This window comes from Salarias fasciatus, chromosome 12, assembly GCF_902148845.1.
Source record: "Salarias fasciatus chromosome 12, fSalaFa1.1, whole genome shotgun sequence".
Taxonomy (NCBI): domain Eukaryota; kingdom Metazoa; phylum Chordata; class Actinopteri; order Blenniiformes; family Blenniidae; genus Salarias; species Salarias fasciatus.
Window position 1 is genome coordinate 23,730,756 of NC_043756.1, and position 15,931 is coordinate 23,746,686.

Genomic DNA, 15,931 nt, shown 5'->3' on the forward strand with positions numbered 1-15,931 from the left:
GAGCCCAACTGAAAAATAAACTAATCAAAAATAATCAAATAGTCTTCCTGATTGAAGTCCAGACTTTAAAACAAGTCCAGACTCTGTTGTAACGCACGCTCTTCAAGCCTGGTTCTTTTCTTCTTCTTCTTCTTCTTCTTCTTCTTCTTTTTTTTTAAAGACTGTAAGGTTCCGTTCGCACGATGGGTTAAGATAATTAATGGGTGTTAAAAGTACTTTACGCTGAAGGTTTGTAAGTTTAAATTTCATGATTCACTTTTGTTTGTTTGTTTCTTTCCTCACCAGAAAACGGTGGACTGCATGACGACCATGTCTGTGCCGTCCACTCTGGTTAAATGCCTCTACTTGTTCTTCGACCTGCCGCACATGGTGGAAGCCCCGGCAGCCCCCCCTCCACCGCCGCCCCAACCGGCGCCCAACCAGGAGAAGACGGCCGGCCAGGGCCACCCCCAGCCCGAGCTGCCGCTGGCCGACCGCAGGGCGCTGCTCCAGAAAGTCTTCGTGCAGGTAAAAATACAGAAAAGTTTTTTTTTTTTTTCCTGCCGCAGGTATCGGTCACCAGATGATCCGCCAAGTAAACCCCCCTGAACTGTCCCTGTAGATCCTGGTGAAGCTCTGCACCTTCGTGTCCCCGGCCGAGGAGCTGGCCCAGAAGGACGACCTCCAGCTGCTCTTCAGTGCCATCACCTCCTGGTGCCCCCCCCACAACCTGCCCTGGAGGAGGAGCGCCGGCGAGGTGCTGACCACCATCTCCAGACACGGCCTCAGCGTCAACGTGGTCAAGTACATCCACGGTGCGTGCGCACACGCCGGCTCGTCACTGAGCGCACCTCGGCATTGAAATCCCACATCTCACATCCTGCCTCACCTCCGTCCACAGAGAAGGAGTGTTTGGCCACGTGCGTGCAGAACATGCAGCAGTCCGACGACCTCTCGCCTCTGGAGATTGTGGAGATGTTCGCCGGCCTCTCCTGCTTCCTCAAAGACTCCAGCGACGTGTCCCAGACCCTGCTGGACGATTTCCGAATGTGTCAGGGTTACGCCTTCCTCTGCGACCTCATGCTCAGGTACCCCTCCACTCCTCATCCCCACAGCGCGTCTGCTTCTTCATTCTGGGACTTCTCCTGAGCGTTAACCCTCGTCTCGTGGGTCCAGGCTGGAGCAGGCCAAAGAGGACGAATCCAAGGATGCACTGAAGGACCTGGTGAACCTGGTCACCTGTCTGTCCACGTACGGAGTGATGGAGCTGAAGCCGGCCGGCCTCACCACCGGAGCCCCGTTCCTGCTGCCGGGGTTCATCCTGCCACAGCCCTCCGGGAAAGGTACGCGGGTTACAGGTCTAAACTGAGTTTTAAATAGCAATTCTTTGATTCTGACGATTTTTTATTTTTCTTTTAGTTCACTTTAACACCAGACCACATGGAAAGGTTTAATGGTGATGTCTACAGACATCTACTCTAATTTTTTTTTTTTTTTTTTACCTTTGAACAAAGCAATCAATTTAAAAATCAGCCAACAAAAAAATCCTGAAACTTATGTGATTCAGCTTTTTTTCCCAACTTCTAGTAATTCAATTATATAAGAATTTATTTTATTATTAGATGTTTTTTTTGTTCAGAATCAATCAAATATCTTCTTGCACTTATATATGAGTTCTTCCGTCATCAAATGACAACGTCTCATGACGCATCAGTGCAATATTCACATCAGGGCCTACGAGTGCAATATTCATGGTCGGTGGAATATCTTTAAGAAATGAAATATGACTTTGATTATAGAATGTTAACAGCTCTGGGCCACTTTTTCTATGGTTTATTTTTCGTGTATATTTCAATTATTGTATTGTATTTATTTATTTTTTTTTAGCCCATGTTTCATATCTAATGCTGCGAATACAAGTGTCAAACTAAATGTCATTGTTTAGTTTTTTTGAAGTGACCATAAAAATCTTCGATCTTTATTACACTGGAAAAGGTCAAAATTGTTATGTTATTGTTTGTTACGGTGTCACTCCTGGGTTAATTTAGATCTGGGTGAATGATAATGTAGTTGAGAAGGAAAAGTTATTCCATGACATCTTTTATAGCTTTGATAGCTGTTGATAGTTTGAACCGCTGCACACTTTACCGTGACCCAGAAACCCTTCATCCCTCTGCCCTCACCGTGGTCAGTCGCTGTTTTCTGACACATCCACGCTCACGCTCATGTTTACCCTCGTAATGACCCTTCCAGCTGTGTGCTCAGTCCTCTCCAGAAGCCATCACGCTGGAAGGGTCTGCTTTCACACATCATTAGCTCGTCACGTCGGGCTAATTAGTCTGCTCTCACCGTCGCACATTTCAACCTGGCCTTTCTTTAACGTGCTCCCCTCTGTGAGTCACAGTTCATGGTTTCATCTTTTATTCTCAAGCGCAGACCGGAGCTCAGATCCTGTGTTATGTAGTTTATGTTTAACAGACATCTTTAATGTGCTTTTACAACTTTTCCTTGATCGACTTTAATGCTTTATGGTGAGACTGCTTTATTTGATTCGACTTTATTGTTGTAGAGATATAAAAAATATGGAATGAGTACACCTTTTTACAAGTTGCTTTCAAGGTTTTTTTTTTTTATATTACTGTGTATTTTTGACATTTCTGAGAAGCAATGAAACGTTCTTGAATCTTCAGTGTGATTCATTTAAAAAATATTTAAAAAAGAAGCAGAGAGAAGGGAGCTTATCGTGCTAACATCGAAAGCTATCACCAAAGCCCTGGAGCAGTCCTCCATAGTCCTAAATACACCAGGATGGTCCAGCTTTGGGACTGTTTGAGGCGTGGAGCATGCTAAATGCCAGATGTTTTCTTCTGCGTTCTCCAGGCCACACGGTGCGGAACATCCAGGCCTTCGCCGTGCTGCAGAACGCCTTCCTGCGGGCCAAGACCAGCCGCCTGGCCTGCATGCTGCTGGACGCCATCGGGAACGTCTACGCCGCCGAGCCGGCCAACTACTTCATCCTGGAGTCGCAGCACACCCTGTCGCAGTTCGCCGAGCGCGTGGCCAAGCTCCCGGAGGCCCAGTCCAAGTACTTCGAGCTGCTGGAGTTCGTGGTCTTCACCCTCAACTACGTGCCGTGCAAGGAGCTGTTCAGCGTCAGCGTGCTGCTCAAGTCCAGCACGTCGCACGCCTGCAGCATCACGGCCGTGCAGACGCTGCTGAAGCTCGCCAGGCACGACCCGGTGTTCAGCGACGTGCTGCGCGAGGTGGGCCTGCTGGAGGTGCTGGTCAACCTGCTGCACAAGTACGCCGCCTTGCTCAAGGACCCGGCGACGCAGCAGCAACCGCACAACAACGACCAAGGTGAGCTCTCTCTCTCTCTCTCGCTCTGACGCACCTTCTGTGTGTTTAATGCACATATTGAGGTGACTGTAGCGTCGGGTGGCCCAGCGTCCACCGCGGAGGTGACTTTGACCTTGTGTCCGCTCATTAACGGAATATTGGCAGCAAGCCGGAGAGAATCTCTTCCAAGTCAGCACACATGTTCGCTGTCACTCCGAGATGATCTGATTAAGCTCCAATGGCTGCAGCTTAAAGGCCAAGGTCGCTCAAACCTTGAGTTCTCAACATTAATATGAAATAAATCTGTTTCTCGATTAGTTCATTCTTTTTTCTCTTTTTTTTCCTCTTCTTGCGTTTTCTGTACTGTTTACTCTCTCTGTGTTTGTAATGCAGTCCTGATCGTGCTCATTGACCTCTCCTCTCTTTCTGTCTGTCTTCCTTCTATATTTAGCCGACTGTAAAAACAACACAGTAGCAGAGGAGCAGAAACAGTTGGCCTGGCTGGTGATGGAGACACTGACTGTGCTGCTGCAGGGCTCCAACACCACAAACACTAATGCTGGTAAACACACACACACACTTGGCAAATGCGTCCACACAGAAATGAAAGGGGATAAATGAATCATGAATAAATTAAAGTGTTTTGCAGTGCATACAAATTGTGTTGCCACACAAGTTGATATGGAAGCATTCTCTTTTCGAATGGAGGTAATTTGACAATTGTAAAGTTATTGGAACAAATGGATCAAACTAAAATACAAAAAAACGTCTGTTTGTACGATGTGCTTACCATTATTATAGCACGTTGTTTTCTGCATGCATGTGCATGAGGTTTCAATACTAAAACAGCCAACAGCACAAACTTGTTCCTGTGTTTTTTACTGGTTTCAAGTCTTTTTGACAGTAAATCAAGTAAGCAAAAGAATTACTAATAAAATAAAATTAGGATAAAAATCAAATAACAAATGATTGTCTGAAAGCTTCTGGAAGCCCAGAGGGACTGAAGAGCCTCATGTGGCAGACCTCTGGAATAAATCAGCTCCATTTTACACGGTTTGTGCTCTTTTCAGTGTTTCTTGTTGCCTTCTCTCCTCTCCAGCTCTCTTCAGAGAGTTTGGCGGCGCTCGTTGCGTCCACAACATAGTGAAGTACCGGCAGTGCCGGGAGCACGCCCTGCTCATCATCCAGCAGCTCATCCTGTCGCCCAGCGGAGACGACGACATGGGGACGCTGCTGGGACTCATGCACTCTGCGCCGTCCAGCGAACTGCAGCTGAAGACGGACATACTGAAGGTATCCAGGAAAACCGCTTCTGTCCTTCACTTCCAAACTCTTCCTGGTTATTACATGTCTGATTATTTCGTTTTAATGAAAAATATAACACAATATTTGTAACCAAGGGGGCTGATAAGAGCGAAATCAGAGGCTGCAAAACCGTGACAGGGAGTTTTAGAGAGAAGCTTCAGGAAAGGAAGGTCTGTAATTTCAAAAATCAATATGCATTTGAAGCCCTGCGTACTGTAATTGCCTTCAGACCAGGAGCACTGAGAATGTGATGCACATGAAGACACACACACACACACACACACACACACGCATAGTCTTGTATTTCTATCCTTGTGGGGACCGTCCATTGACTCCCATTCATGTCTAGCCCCTAACCCTGACCCTAACCCTAACCCTAACCCACACCACAACAAAGCCTAACCCTAAAGAAATGTTTTTGCACTTTTACTTTTTTCAGTAACAACAACATGGTCAAGAAAACACTGTTTCTCCTACTTAGGACCGGAAAAAGGTCCCCACAAGGCACGTCGTTCCACGTTTTGCTATCCTTGTGGGGACATTTGGCCCCGACAAGGATAGAAATACAAGAACACACACACTCACACACACACACACACACACACACACACACACACACACTCACACTCACACACACAATGAGAAGCCGGTTCATTTTCTGTAGCATAATTGCATTTTCAGATCGCAGTTCTTCAGACGAGGTAATTCTTGCGCCTTCAGTCGGCGTCAGACGGATTAACTCAGCATTTTTTTTCCACTTTTAGTAATCTGGGATTAACATTATAATGTAATAGAAAAAGATAAAATATTATTTAAGTGAAATGATTTTATCTTCTCGGGTTTATGTTGCATTGACTTTCTGGTAACATTCATTTGACTAATTTCTCATGTCTAATAAATCTCAGTGTCTCTGGGAGCAAGATGTGTTGGAAAACATTTGGTCTGTTTTCAGGCGATGTGATCCACAGGATCTAAATTCTGCTCATTAATTACAATGAGAATCTTTCATGTAATCCAGCAAAATGCCACCAACATCACAGCTTCACATTTCAAGCAGAGTAGTCCATCATCGTCCGAAATAATCCAATTTGTTGTTAAGTCATTAAACATCTGCTGGCAGAATAGCTTCTGTGGGGACTCGTTTTCATATTTTCTTCCCGTTTGGATACCTCCATGCGTAATGCTCCTGCAGCCTGTTTCCACGGCACCGCCAGGCTTTTGTCAGTCTAAACTCTTGACCGTTGGGCCCATTTTAGTCAATGTAATATTAAATGTTCTGCAGAGAAGCTGCAGGCATATGTTCAGCACACGAGACGTCATTAATGACAAGGTGGATGGTTTTTCCTCATTCCTTGTTTCAATAATTGAAGTTTTGAAAAAAATTATCATTTTGGAAAAGAACATTTTAAAAATCCCCCCGTGGTACCAGAGCCTGATTTTCCCTGGCAACGCAGCACTTCAGCTCTGTCACTCACATGTTTCATCTGTCACCGACCTCCAGCGTTTCCTCCACTTTTTCTGCTGCCAATTAAAAACTTTGCCTGTCACCCTGCCTCTCTGCCTCCGGGCTGTGTTTAGATTCTCTCACTCTGTATGTAGGTTACAGTTTGATGTTTTACTTTCAGTTTCTTGCAAATGTGTATCATAAAATCTTGGGGAAAAAAAAAAAAAAACGTGGGAGGAAGAAGCAGTCGGTGCGTTGAGGCAACAGAACCACAGGGGGCTCATAAATGTGTCAGTGCAGGAGAAGAATGAGTTAGAATACCAAGTGAACGAGGTGCTAACAAACAACTGACACCAAAAATTGTACTTGGAATGGAAGTCATGTGAAAAAGTGAGTTTAAGTCATGAAAAGGAAGCTGCCTCAGTTTCTGCTCAAGCAAACACTAGAAGTAGAATTCCCAGCATTGGGTATGTTACTGAGAACTGGTACTCGAAAACAGTTTCTGGTTCATTCTTATAAAAGTAGTGATATTATAAGCACTATGTTTCAAAAAGCAGTATAATTCTGTGGATGGATCAGAATGTGATTGTCCTGATAGTTTAAACTACAAAGCCATTTGTAAATCTACAAACACAACAAACCTTCATGTCATGGTCATCAGTCCTCCATAGTTCCAAATGATCACACGAAACAACACATGGAACCATTTGAAAGCAAAGTAATCAAGACCGTTAAAGAATCAAACGGTGAAAAGATGAAAACTTGTATTAGTGTAACCTTCATAACAACAGCTGTTGAAGAGCCCCTCCATAGTGCAAACATTCAAAAAAAAAAAGCATGATAGTCCTCTGGTCAGATTGTGATGGTCCCAATGGTTAAAAGTACAAAACCATCATAAAGTCATTTAGAAATCTAAAAACACCAGCCTTCATGTCATGCTCATCAGTCCTCATAGTTCAAGTAATCACACAAAACAAAATATGATGCTGTTATCAGCAAAGGAATCAATGCCATCAAAAAAGATGAAAACATGTCGGGGCCTTGCATGGTATGACACTGATTCTTTCAGATCTCTGGTGATTCTGACCGGGGGTGTTTTCCCTCTCTCAGGCTCTGCTGGTGGTACTGAGAGAGAGCCACCGGACCCGCACCGTGTTCCGGAAGGTGGGCGGCTTCGTGTACGTGACCTCGCTGCTGGTGGCGATGGAGCGCTCGCTGTGCCAGCCGCCGCGCCACGGCTGGGAGCGCGTCAACCAGAACCAGGTGTTCGAGCTCCTGCACACGGTCTTCTGCACGCTCACCGCCGCCATGCGCTACGAGCCGGCCAACTCGCACTTCTTCCGCACCGAGATCCAGTACGAGAAGCTGGCCGACGCCGTGAGGTGAGGTTGACGATTGCTTGATTCCGTTGTCGTCGTGTTTTGTAGATTAATTTTTTGCTTTCCGTCCCGCAGGCTGCTGGGCTGTTTCTCAGACACCAAGAAGCTGGGAGCCACCAGCGTGTTCCCCTCCAACGCACAGCCGTTCCAGAGGCTGCTGGAGGACGAGGCGGCCCCCGGAGGCTGTGCGGGGGACAGCGTGTGTCCCACCCTCAAACACTGCAGCAAGCTCTTCATCTACCTGTACAAGATGGCCACCGACTCCTTCGACAGGTCCGTGAACTCACAAGACATGTCCGCGAATCTGTTGCAGGTCAGCTCAGATCAGATTTTACCCCCGAATAGAGAAAAGAGGAGGCAGGAGATCATTAACAAAGAAGTAGTCCCGTGAGGAGTCAGGATTAACAGAAAAATGTATGAATAAAGTGGATTTTTTTTTTTTTTTTTTTGGAGTAAACCATTCAGTAAATCCTTCAAAACACAGAGAAAAATGTGCGGAATGATGGAAAACAACTGTATTTTCTTGACGTGACCTGACTGCACCTCATAGAATTGTGATTTTTCACACACTCCTGTCAGATTTCTCTTTTTTTGCCTCACGTCTTCAGTCCCTGTGCACGTGCCTCACAGTAGTACTGTGCAATCAGACCTGCAGAGGAAATGTACTGTGATGACTTGTTGTTTGTGGGAAGCTGGTGTGTCCCTGCCGCTGTGTGTCTGTCCCAGCTGGAGCTCTGATCAGTTTTCTTCTGTCAGCTTTCCACTAACATCTCCCTTCCTTCTTCTCTCTCTGTGTTTTCCTTCTAACCTGTGGGGCTGTCTGGCTCTTCCTCCTCGGTGTGGCCCGTCTGCACGGCTGCGTGTGTCTTCTTCTTTTGTTTTTTTGGACATTTATGGGTCGAATGCCTCTTTCTGTGTGTCTTTTTTTATATTGTGTGCGTGTGCGTGTGTGTGTGTGTGTGTGTGTGCTGCCGTGCAGCCGTGCCGAGCACGTGCCTCCCTGCCTGACTCACGAGACCTCGCTGCCCTCCCCGTGGGGCACGCCGGCACTCACCAGGAAGAGGTAGCTACCTTCCTCACCCTCACCCACCATCCTCAGCCTCTGCACGGAGCTGCAGGGGGGAAGTGTGTTTTTCTGTAAGCTGGGGAGGAAGTTAGAGTCCGCTGGTTTCCTCAAAGTATGAGCAGGACTTTTTTCTACTCGGGTTTTAGATGCAGAAAGGTACAAATTTTAAGCTTAAAAGCAAAAATCTAAGGAGGGAAACAGCGTCACATTTTCGGAAGCTTTTTTTTTTTTGGAAAACTAGATGGCGCTATGTTTTGTGGATCAGTTAAATTAAATCTCCTGGAACATGAGCCGTCCCCTCGGGGGGAATGTCAACATGTGTTTAACCTCACTGTTTGTCCTCATTTTCTATGAACATCCAGCACTGTAACAGTATCTATGTGACAGAAAGTGCCAGAATAGATGCCCGCTAAAGACTTTCCCACGCCACTACTCTCAGTCTAAAGTTGGCATTTTAGCCCTCATCAGCTTCTTTCCATCTGTTTCTTTCTCCTTTTTACTTATTTTCGACTAAACCTGCTCTCTATTGATGTTTTGAATTTTTTCTACAGATGTGAAAATAGTTGTGAAGGTCTCAATTTGGTGTGAATCGCCTTCAAATATTCACATTTTATCGTGTGAATCGGCTCCAAGACTTTTTTCATCTGTATTCATGAGGCTGAAACTGATTTGACAGTTATGGATAAAAAGCTTCTCCATATTGTTTGTGCATTTCAATAGAAGCATTTAACAGCACTTTCATAACTTCACACATTGTTGGCAGGTTTATATTTATGTAGTCTGTGAAAAGTTTCTATTATTTTTTTTCTCCACCTGATTGAATTCAAATGTCTGTTCTTCATTTAAATTAACCAAATAGAAATTTTGAATTCATTTCCAGAATAATGTCAATTCAAGTGTTTCAGACATGCTCAAGTCAGTAGCTAATTTTTCAAATAACTTTTGCCACAAGACAGAATCATATTGTAATGTGTTTTATAAAAATCTTAGATTCAAAGATGCAAGAAAGTCTCCACCAAATATGTAAAATGTCACAAACACACAAATGTATTTTCATGCAGTCCCAACACGAATACCTACCTTTCATTCAGATTCAAATGTTTTCACGTTGAGGCCCTATTCTAATGATATTTCAAGTGAAGCAAAAGCATCGTTGTGCGTTTTCACTTCACTGGAAAACGTATAAACTTCGCCTGAATTTCTCCTGCACCCATACTTGCTGACTCAGCAGAGCTGACTTTTTTTTTTAAAGCATGCAGCAGACTTCCTACTGCACATGATGGAAATGTAAAGATCCTCCAGCTTCCATGACCTTGAACGAAGCAATTATTCTTTAAAATACCCAAAGCTGGCAGTGGGTTTTTCGCTGACTCTGGCTTACAGGCCTGTATCTCTGAAGGGGGGGGGGGGATTTGTTACTCAGTAATTTAGATTGCTGACACTGTAAATGCTATTTTGTTCTGGATTGTGGACCAGATTAACTTTTAATAAGGTAGAAGAATAACTTGAAGAGTTGTTTCTTCACTGTGTTCAGGGGGGAATTTGTGAGCCAATGAGTAAATTATTGCATTGGAAAAACATCTTACAAAAGGATTCTTTTTTTTAACTTTTTAATGCACTAAGATGCGCAAAATATTTTATTGACCTCTCTCTCCCCCTCTCTGTCCTCTCAGACATGGTTACTACGGTACGTCGGGCCCCCCCGCCCCGGTCAAAGCCATGACCGACCTCAAGCTCCACCTGGCCAACGCCTCTCACCCCGCCTCGTCCTCCTCGTCCTCGTCCGACATGGTGGTCATCCACCCGGGGGCCGTCCTGGCCATGCTGGACCTGCTGCCCTCCGTGTCCTCCGACAGCCAGCCGGAGGTGAGCCTCATTACAGGATTACATCTTCACATATATCTGTCATGTGCTTAGATAAACTGTTTTCTCCCTCCTCCCTTCTGTCTCTTCCCAGCATGCCTTGGACCTTCAGCTGGCCGTGGCCAACAACCTGCAGCTGCTGGTGAACAGCGAGAGGAACCAGCAGGTTCTGTGCGAGGCCTCCCTCCACCAGCGGCTGCTGCAGCGCTGCAGTCACGCCCTGGGCGACGAGGACCACCCGCTGCACCCGCCGCTGCAGAGGATCTTTGAGAGGCTGGCCTCGCAGGCCCTGCAGCCAATGGCACTCAGGTACTAACCCTAACCCACTTACCTTTATATCCACACATCAACACAACTTCGAAGATAAAATACGTCATAAAAAGACTTTGATGTTCTCAGAATTTCCTGGAGAGCACAGAGGTGTGGTGCCTCCTTGGTTTCGGCGTTCTGAATTCATTCTGCTTTGACAGGTTTCAGTGTGTGAAGCTCCTCTGCATATTCATGCAGAATGAGGCGAGTCTCATTTCCCGCTTGACTGGTTAAGTGTGATGAGCGGAAGGGGCGGCGGGGGGGAGGTCGAAGTTACTTGACATGCACGTGGTCGCGCGTTTTCATATGGAAATGCGACCCGGCCGCCTCACATTCTCTCCCAGTAATTGTGCTGCAGGGCAACATATCCATATCTGTCAGTCAGCCCCTCCCCCATTATTCCGCCTCCGTCACTGTCACTGCTTTCAAGTTACTCACCTGCCACTCATCCATGTCAGGGATTCTCAAACACCTCTGACAGTGATGGGTGATTTACTCTTTAATGACCGAGTCAATGACTTGTGGCTTTCGAAGAAGACCCTGTTTACACGAGTGAAAAAGCAAAACTTTCACAGTGTATAAACACATTTATGTGGTTTCATTACAAAAACAACGAACAGCTCACCAACGGGCTACGACTACATTTTTCTTCATTGGTGCATTTTAACTGCTGCTAATCTGCGTCCTCTCCTCTCTGGTCCTCCTCAGGGAGTTCTTGCGTCTGGGAAACCCTCTGAACTGCGGCGCCTGGGACAAGAAGCTCCTGAAGCAGTACCGGGTCCACAAACCCAGCTCGCTCAGCTACGACGCCGAGATGAGAAGTAAGACGGCAAACAGTCCTCACTCAGATTTTTTTCCTGCTGCTTGGTTTGATACGATGAGAGGATGTCAGGTCGTCATGGTTCTTTTTGAAATGACAGGACATCGGGGGTCCACCTACATGTAATAAAACACTGCATTAGAGCTTGAGGCTGTTTTGAAGTTGTTTGGTTGGTTCAGTCCACATTTTGGTTCGTCCGAGCTTTACTCATCTGTAAAACTCAGCAGGTCAAAACAACGGCCTCTGCAGAAGTCAACCTGTCACATTTCAATAGCTGAGAATTGAAGCGCTCGGCCCAACGCGGCCCCTCAGCTGATAACGTCACCTGGGATTCATTCCCGTCTTTATTCGTTGATGCTGGTTTCCTCCTGAGAGAAACTTTCCCTCTCCTCTAAAAGCTTCAAATTGCAGCATCGATCTTGATGCAATTTTCAGGGGGGACAAATCCTCTGGTGGAGGAGCTTCCTCTCCTGTAATTACCTGGAGGAAGTGATGGGATCTGCTCCGTGAGGAAAAGCAAAAGATCGCAAAGTCACTGTAGCAGATGTGAGATTTCCATTTTCAAACAGCGACTCGTATAATTCTCAGGATTAGGAACAATTTTCAGTCTTTCAAGCATGAAACAACATATGTGTTTTGAGTCTATCCAGGCAAAGAAAATCAAGGTAATCCACAGCAGGTAGTGCACATCTGATAATCCACTGCAGGTACGACACAGGAAATAATCCATAGCAAGTCATTCACTGCAGGTGTCAGACTACCACATGGATCAAAACTTATTAACATGTTTCATCATGTAAATACATTTATTCAGAAACAAATCTCCTCACATAGACCTTTGCACAATCACACACACGAAAAAAAGTTCTTTCGATAATCCCTAAATCTTGGTGTTCTCCCAGTTTCAACATGGGTGGACTGGTGACTGTAGATCTACCACAAGTGGTTTGTTTTCCATTAGCAGCTGCTAATGTCTGTAATTTTCGGGGCTCCTCAGCTCGCTTTAATTACTCACTGTGCCTCCTCCCAGCTGAGGATGGATATTAAATCCCTGCTAATTACTGCTCTTCACACGCAGCATCTCTTACAGCACAGAGGATGCTGGTGTGTTTTCTGGTGTTGGTGGTGTGCGAGCCCGGTGTTCATGCTTTCTGCTGCACAATGTTAAATCAGCCTGACTGTGTGAGTCTGAGGTTCCAATCCCACATCTGGAGCAATGACTGCTGATTTAGCATCACTCTGACCCAGCTGTCAGTTCAGAGGTGATTTTCGGCCTATTTCCAAATGCAAGAATTTTCTCAGTGTATGCCCACCTTTATTCAGATTTTCACTCAGATTTCTGTCAAATTCAGGTGCATTTATGCTCAATTTTTCAAATCTCAAACACATGTAATGAATATTAATCATCAGCTTTTAAAAATTGGTACGTCTCTATTTGGATAAATTTACCACAGATTAAAGAAACCCCAGTTCTGTTGATTTTCATCCTTGTATTTAAAGCTGGTTTTTACCTCGTTCTTCTTTTCCCAGCATCAGTTGTTCCTTGTTTTTGACCAAAAATCATAAAAAGAAGTGAATTTGAGTAAAGTTTTTGCTGTTACAGCATATTATATACAAAGGATCAACTTAAATTTTGAGTAAAGCACAAAACAAGCTCAAGATTATTTTATTTCTTAGAAACTAAATTTAAATAAATGTTTGAGATGTTTGAAGGGAGATTTATCCTCTCAGGCTTTAAATATCCTGTTTTAAAAGATCCAGCGTCGTCTGAGGTCTGCTGCATGAATGAAACCATCGATTTTTACAGTAGTTTACCAGAGAATTTACACCTCGGACTAATCGATGAAGTTTTGGGCGTGTATACGTGGATCAATTTCCAAATGTTTGCAATCCCTACTTTTGCAGTTAAACTGTTTTGATTTTGGCTTTACTCCCTGGATGTGACCGGGTCCTTCCTGCCCCCCTACAGACAGTATGACCATGTCCATGGAGGGCTTCGGCCCCGACAGCGTCTTCGCCACGCCGGCCGAGGAGAACGGACAGTACCGCATCAGCCGCAGCCTGGTGCGCTCGGCCGAGGGCAGCACCGTACCCCTCACCCGGGTCAAGTGCCTGGTTTCCATGACGACGCCTCACGACATCCGCCTGCACGGATCGGCCGTCACGCCGGCGTTCGTGGAGTTCGACACGTCGCTGGAGGGCTTCGGGTGAGTCGGTTTTTCATGTTTCTTTCCCGATGGCCGATTTGAACTCCTTCTAAACAAACTTCTGGACAAACTGATTGGGTTTTGGTAAACGTATTTTTACATGGGAATCTTATCGTCTCTCAAAATGAACAGCTGAATGAGCCTGTTTCTATGTCTCTGCTGTCATTATCACTGATAGACACAGTTCTCCTCACTTAACGTAGCTTTTTATCATTTTTCATTGAAGTTCATTTATTCCGACGACTGACTCTTCTAATGAGCGGCGTTTGAGGATTCTCCTCAGTCTTTTTCAAGCCCGGTTGGCTCAACAGATGGTGACAGTACTTTCCTCTGAATCTCTTTGCAGATCAGTTTTCCTGTCACACCTCAGGGTGCCATCTTATTTTTTTTACCCTCCATTGAAACAGGTTATGTGTTTGTTTGTTTTTTTTTCTTTTCCCCCTCTGTTCACGGCCTCTCAGCAGGACACTGCTGTTTGCCTCCAGTCGTGGGGCTGCGCATACAAATAGGCTTATTTTCCGCCTTTCATGTCTCACCGCGCTCTTTGTGCTGCGGCTGTCGGGGCGTGTCGCTCCCCGCCGCCGCCTTGCTGGGTGACCGGTGAATGTGGCGGCCAGGCGGCGTGTGCCTCGTGCCGTGTGACCTTGGAACTTTCCATGTTCTGCTTTTGGAGAATTGTGTTACGAATGCTCATTGTAAACAAGCAAAGCTAGAGGCTATGATAGGAGATATTAATGTGTTACATCTGTGAGAATTTGAAAAGTCTGGAGGTGTCTTCCAATAAATTATATTTCTATTGTTGAAAAATGTTTGTGCACAACGCAATACGCAGTCGCAGCGTTTCGGAAAAGTTGCGTTTTCCGCTGTTTCCACTGCGAGAGAGCGTTTTTCAAAAGGCTGACGTGTGGCAGCAGTCGCCTCAGAATGGAACATGGAGTTTCTCCTGAAAATGCAGCACAGCGGCATCACGCTGGCAACCAGGCACTGGCCCACTTTTCTGCTCAACACACACACACACACACACACACACACACACACACACACACACACACACACACACACACACACACACACACACACACACACGAGATTGTGTATCTAGATTTAAATGTTCCTCCTTGGTACTTCACCTTGCTCCTGAACCGTGACCTAGATTTCAGCCGCACCTCATTGGTTTCTCATAACCTGTGAAATCCCCTCAGGGGCGTCACAGGGGTTTGTTTTCTTTGTTTTTTCGGGGGTTTCCTTTCCTTTAGGTCCTCAGAAGTAATCCATGTCCCCGTCATGTGAGTGTGCAGATACGTGTACGGTCCCCACATCGGCAGCTAAACCTGTGCACACACACACTTTTCTCTCCCATCTGTCAACATGAAATATTGATGCTTCTGCTGCTGTTAGGAAGCTCATACAGATCTCCTCTTTTCCCTCACACACACACACACACACACACACACACACACACACACACACACACACACACTCTCATGCACAGCATACAGTACGTACACACTCTCAGCCAGTCGTGTCCCCGGGGTCTGGATTATCTTCTCAGACTGGAAGAAAACAAAACTTTTTTTTTTTATGTTTTAAGAATAAAAAAGCACTTCAACAGTTCGTACGGCACGCTGCTGAAATCCCAGCATGTTTTGAATCCAAGTATATAAGCTGGATATGCTAATGAGTGGTAGTTAGTGTGACACACGTATGTGTCTTTGAGTGTTCGTCCTTGAAAAATATCTTGAATCGCAGCCAACGTCTGGGACGATGTCCTCCAGTTAACTGTGACCTCTGACCTTCCTGTCAGGTAAAAACACAAAGGGAGAGTCGCCCTTATTAACCTTTATTGAACACATAGCATATGAAAACCTTCCTTAGTAGGTTGCTAGTTTATATGCGAGAAACAGCTCAGAGTGGAGGAGGCTCACTGGTTTCCCCCTTCAGTCGAGAAGGATTTTTCTTGGGTCTGTAGTTTCAGTCCCTTGACCATGTTTTCTTGAGTCTGCATCCTTGGTTGTACCTTTCTGCCCCACAACTTCCCCCTCTCTTTGTGAGTGGCAGCAGTTACCATAGAAACAACTCTCCGATGGTTACCATGCACGGCGACATTTTTAATGTTTGCTATTGTGAGCCAAGAAAATACTTCCTGGTGTGGCTCAGTGCTGGGTTCACACATGCAGCTCCAGTGATTTGTTCAGCTGTCATCACGGCTGTCGTGTTCGT

The 15,931-nt window shown here is 45.6% G+C and overlaps 1 protein-coding gene across 3 annotated transcripts in view; it reads left to right on the forward strand.

The window, feature by feature from the left end:
* Positions 1 to 15,931, forward strand: part of wdfy3 (WD repeat and FYVE domain containing 3) — a 66,831-nt gene that overhangs the window by 17,850 nt on the left and 33,050 nt on the right. For 2 of the 3 annotated variants that reach the window (XM_030105206.1, XM_030105205.1), the window contains exons 5-18: positions 286 to 507; positions 602 to 794; positions 881 to 1,067; positions 1,156 to 1,322; positions 2,860 to 3,339; positions 3,770 to 3,880; positions 4,418 to 4,611; positions 7,178 to 7,449; positions 7,522 to 7,719; positions 8,426 to 8,509; positions 10,186 to 10,378; positions 10,470 to 10,684; positions 11,393 to 11,505; positions 13,474 to 13,711. In XM_030105206.1, the coding sequence (XP_029961066.1) occupies positions 286 to 507; positions 602 to 794; positions 881 to 1,067; positions 1,156 to 1,322; positions 2,860 to 3,339; positions 3,770 to 3,880; positions 4,418 to 4,611; positions 7,178 to 7,449; positions 7,522 to 7,719; positions 8,426 to 8,509; positions 10,186 to 10,378; positions 10,470 to 10,684; positions 11,393 to 11,505; positions 13,474 to 13,711 (2,867 nt within the window). The remainder of the gene's footprint in view (positions 1 to 285; positions 508 to 601; positions 795 to 880; positions 1,068 to 1,155; positions 1,323 to 2,859; positions 3,340 to 3,769; positions 3,881 to 4,417; positions 4,612 to 7,177; positions 7,450 to 7,521; positions 7,720 to 8,425; positions 8,510 to 10,185; positions 10,379 to 10,469; positions 10,685 to 11,392; positions 11,506 to 13,473; positions 13,712 to 15,931) is intronic. The other variant, XM_030105207.1, reaches the window with a different exon arrangement.